Source organism: Silurus aristotelis (assembly GCF_946808225.1).
Source record: "Silurus aristotelis genome assembly, chromosome: 26".
Lineage (NCBI taxonomy): Eukaryota > Metazoa > Chordata > Actinopteri > Siluriformes > Siluridae > Silurus > Silurus aristotelis.
Genome location: NC_139599.1, coordinates 17,625,656 through 17,628,155, shown reverse-complemented (window position 1 = coordinate 17,628,155; position 2,500 = coordinate 17,625,656). Strand labels below are relative to the sequence as shown.

At 42.5% G+C, this 2,500-nt stretch overlaps 1 protein-coding gene across 1 annotated transcript in view; it reads left to right on the top strand.

The window, feature by feature from the left end:
* yipf6 (Yip1 domain family, member 6) overlaps positions 1-2,500 on the top strand; it is a 4,587-nt gene that overhangs the window by 2,060 nt on the left and 27 nt on the right. Inside the window, exons 2-7 of the mRNA XM_083531005.1 lie at positions 1-49; positions 693-771; positions 913-955; positions 1,080-1,205; positions 1,390-1,547; positions 1,821-2,500. The exon at positions 1-49 is cut by the window's left edge and continues 80 nt beyond it; the exon at positions 1,821-2,500 is cut by the window's right edge and continues 27 nt beyond it. Of these exons, the coding sequence (XP_083387131.1) occupies positions 1-49; positions 693-771; positions 913-955; positions 1,080-1,205; positions 1,390-1,547; positions 1,821-1,939 (574 nt within the window). The 3' untranslated portion in view covers positions 1,940-2,500. The remainder of the gene's footprint in view (positions 50-692; positions 772-912; positions 956-1,079; positions 1,206-1,389; positions 1,548-1,820) is intronic.

Sequence of the window (2,500 nt, the reverse complement as noted above, 5' to 3'; positions counted from 1 at the left end):
TGCTAATGATGAGATCTCCACCCTGGACGAACCTGTGAAGGACACCATTGTACGTTCTCACAGCTTACATCCACGTTCATGTCCACATCTATGTCCTTTCCCACTTGCATGTCTACGTCTATGGCCATGTTCATGTCCACACCAAAGTTCTTGTCAATACCCGTGTCCACATTTGCATCCACGTTCACGAGCATGTCCATGTCCCTGGATATCATAACAAAATCCTCCTCCTGTTTTGGATGTAATCATTATTGTTCCTCACATCTTGCAGTTGAAGTCCACTGTCTCGCTCAATACAGGAACCTCATGGAATCTGAAACATCACTAGGTTCTCCGTTATCAATCCATAGATCCCAAATTAATATTTGCCTATGAGAAATAAGTTGGACATAAAATCCAACATGGATGTTTATTTCTAGTGAGCGAACACAGCGAGAGAAACTACGACTGATTGTTTTAATAGTTTTTACGTCACATGGTTCTGCCTCCTGGTATTGACTCTGTACCTACAAACACATTACTGAGAGAACTGTTAGTTCCTGTTCAATTATAATAACATACTACATCATCAGCATTATCACGCCTCCTAGTGGACACATCTTGACACTACAGTTTAAAACATGAAATTCTAAAATAACAGTGTGTGTGTGTGTGTGTGTGTGTGTGTGTGTGTGTGTGTGTGTGTGTTGTAGTTAAGGGATTTGAAGGCAGTAGGTCAGAAGTTTGTGCACGTGCTGTACCCGAAGAAAAGCTCTGCTTTATTGCGAGACTGTGAGTACACACCCACTTGTTACATCACAAAACCCATCACTCTGATTGGTTAAAAAGAGGTTCACTTTTTGACACACCGCTCAATGTGTGTTGTGTGTGTTGTGTGTGTGTGTGTGTGTGTACTTACGTACGTTTCTGTAGGGGATTTGTGGGGACCTTTGCTGTTGTGTGTTTCTCTGGCATTGTAAGTAAACACAAACACACATACACTAAACTGTCTTATAGACACACAAAGTGCACCATTTATCACTGTGTGTGTGTGTGTGTGTGTGTGTGTGTGTGTGTGTGTGTGTGTGTGTGTGTGTTAGGATGTTGCAGGGTGGATCTGTAGACAGTAAAGATGATGGAGGTCCTCAGTTTGCTGAAGTTTTTGTTATCGTCTGGTTCGGTTCGATCATCATTACAGTCAACTCTAAACTTCTGGGAGGAACCATGTAAGTGATTTTACACACACACACACACACACACACACACACACACACACACACACACACACACACACACACACACACACACACACACTTCATGAGCCATCAGGAACCAAGTAGAAGACAATAACCGTGTGTGTGTGTGTGTGTGTGTGTGTGTGTGTGTGTGTGTGTGTGTGTGTGTGTGTAGATCGTTTTTCCAGAGCCTGTGTGTGTTGGGTTACTGTATCCTCCCCCTGACGGCAGCCATGTTGGTTTGTCGTCTCGTGTTGCTCAGCTCCAGCGGAATTACCAGCTTCATTGTCCGGCTTGTGGTCGTCAGTGCCTCCTTTGGCTGGTCGACGTTTGGTATGGAACACGCACGCACACATACTCAACATACAACATACGCACACACACGTGCTCACGCGCGTACACACACACACACACACACTTGTCAGATTTTGTTAGGAATGTATTTAGTTGCAGTAACACTGCTCACCACAAGGTGGAAGCACAAGCACAGTTTTTTTTTAATATACTCCTCTAATGTAAAAAATCTGTGTGTGTGTGTGTGTGTGTGTGTGTGTGTGTGTGTGTGTGTGTGTGTGTGTGTGTGTGTGTGTGTGTGTGTTCCCACAGCCTCCACAGCATTCCTCGCTGACAGTCAGCCACCCAATCGGAAAGCTCTCGCCATTTACCCGGTTTTTCTCTTCTACTTTGTGATTGGTTGGATGATCCTTACCTTCTCTCCATCATAACCTTCACTCACTCTCCACCAATCAGCTGAAGTGCGTAACCCAAAGCCCCTCCCCTTTTCTTGATTTTCACTTTGTCCTAACTTTTACATCATCCACAAGGATGGGCCTGATGAGTGGGTGGGGCTTTTCCAGCAAACAAATAAAAAAAAAGGGAAATGAAATGTAGATCTTTCCTTTTTTCATTCGTTTGTAGGTATGGACAGATGGGGGGCTGAAGAAGAAAGAAAAAAAACTCTTTTGTACTTCATTTACAATGTTCCACAAGTCTTTTTTATTTTATTTACATCAGCAAAACTGTGTGTGTGTGTGTGTGTGTGTGTGTGTGTGTGTGTGTGTGTGTGTGTGTGTGTGTGTGTTCGCATGAGTGTGTGAGAGAGAAATGTTAACATTTACAACTAATAAAAATATAATTATTTTATTTAATGAAATCTTTAAGAAATACACACAAACTATTTGGATTAGACTGTCTCATGCATATTAATGAGTGGGCGTGACCTGTGTACGTATGATGTGGGATTAATTACAAGGTGAGATTGATTGATTGATTGATTGTGTATTTAT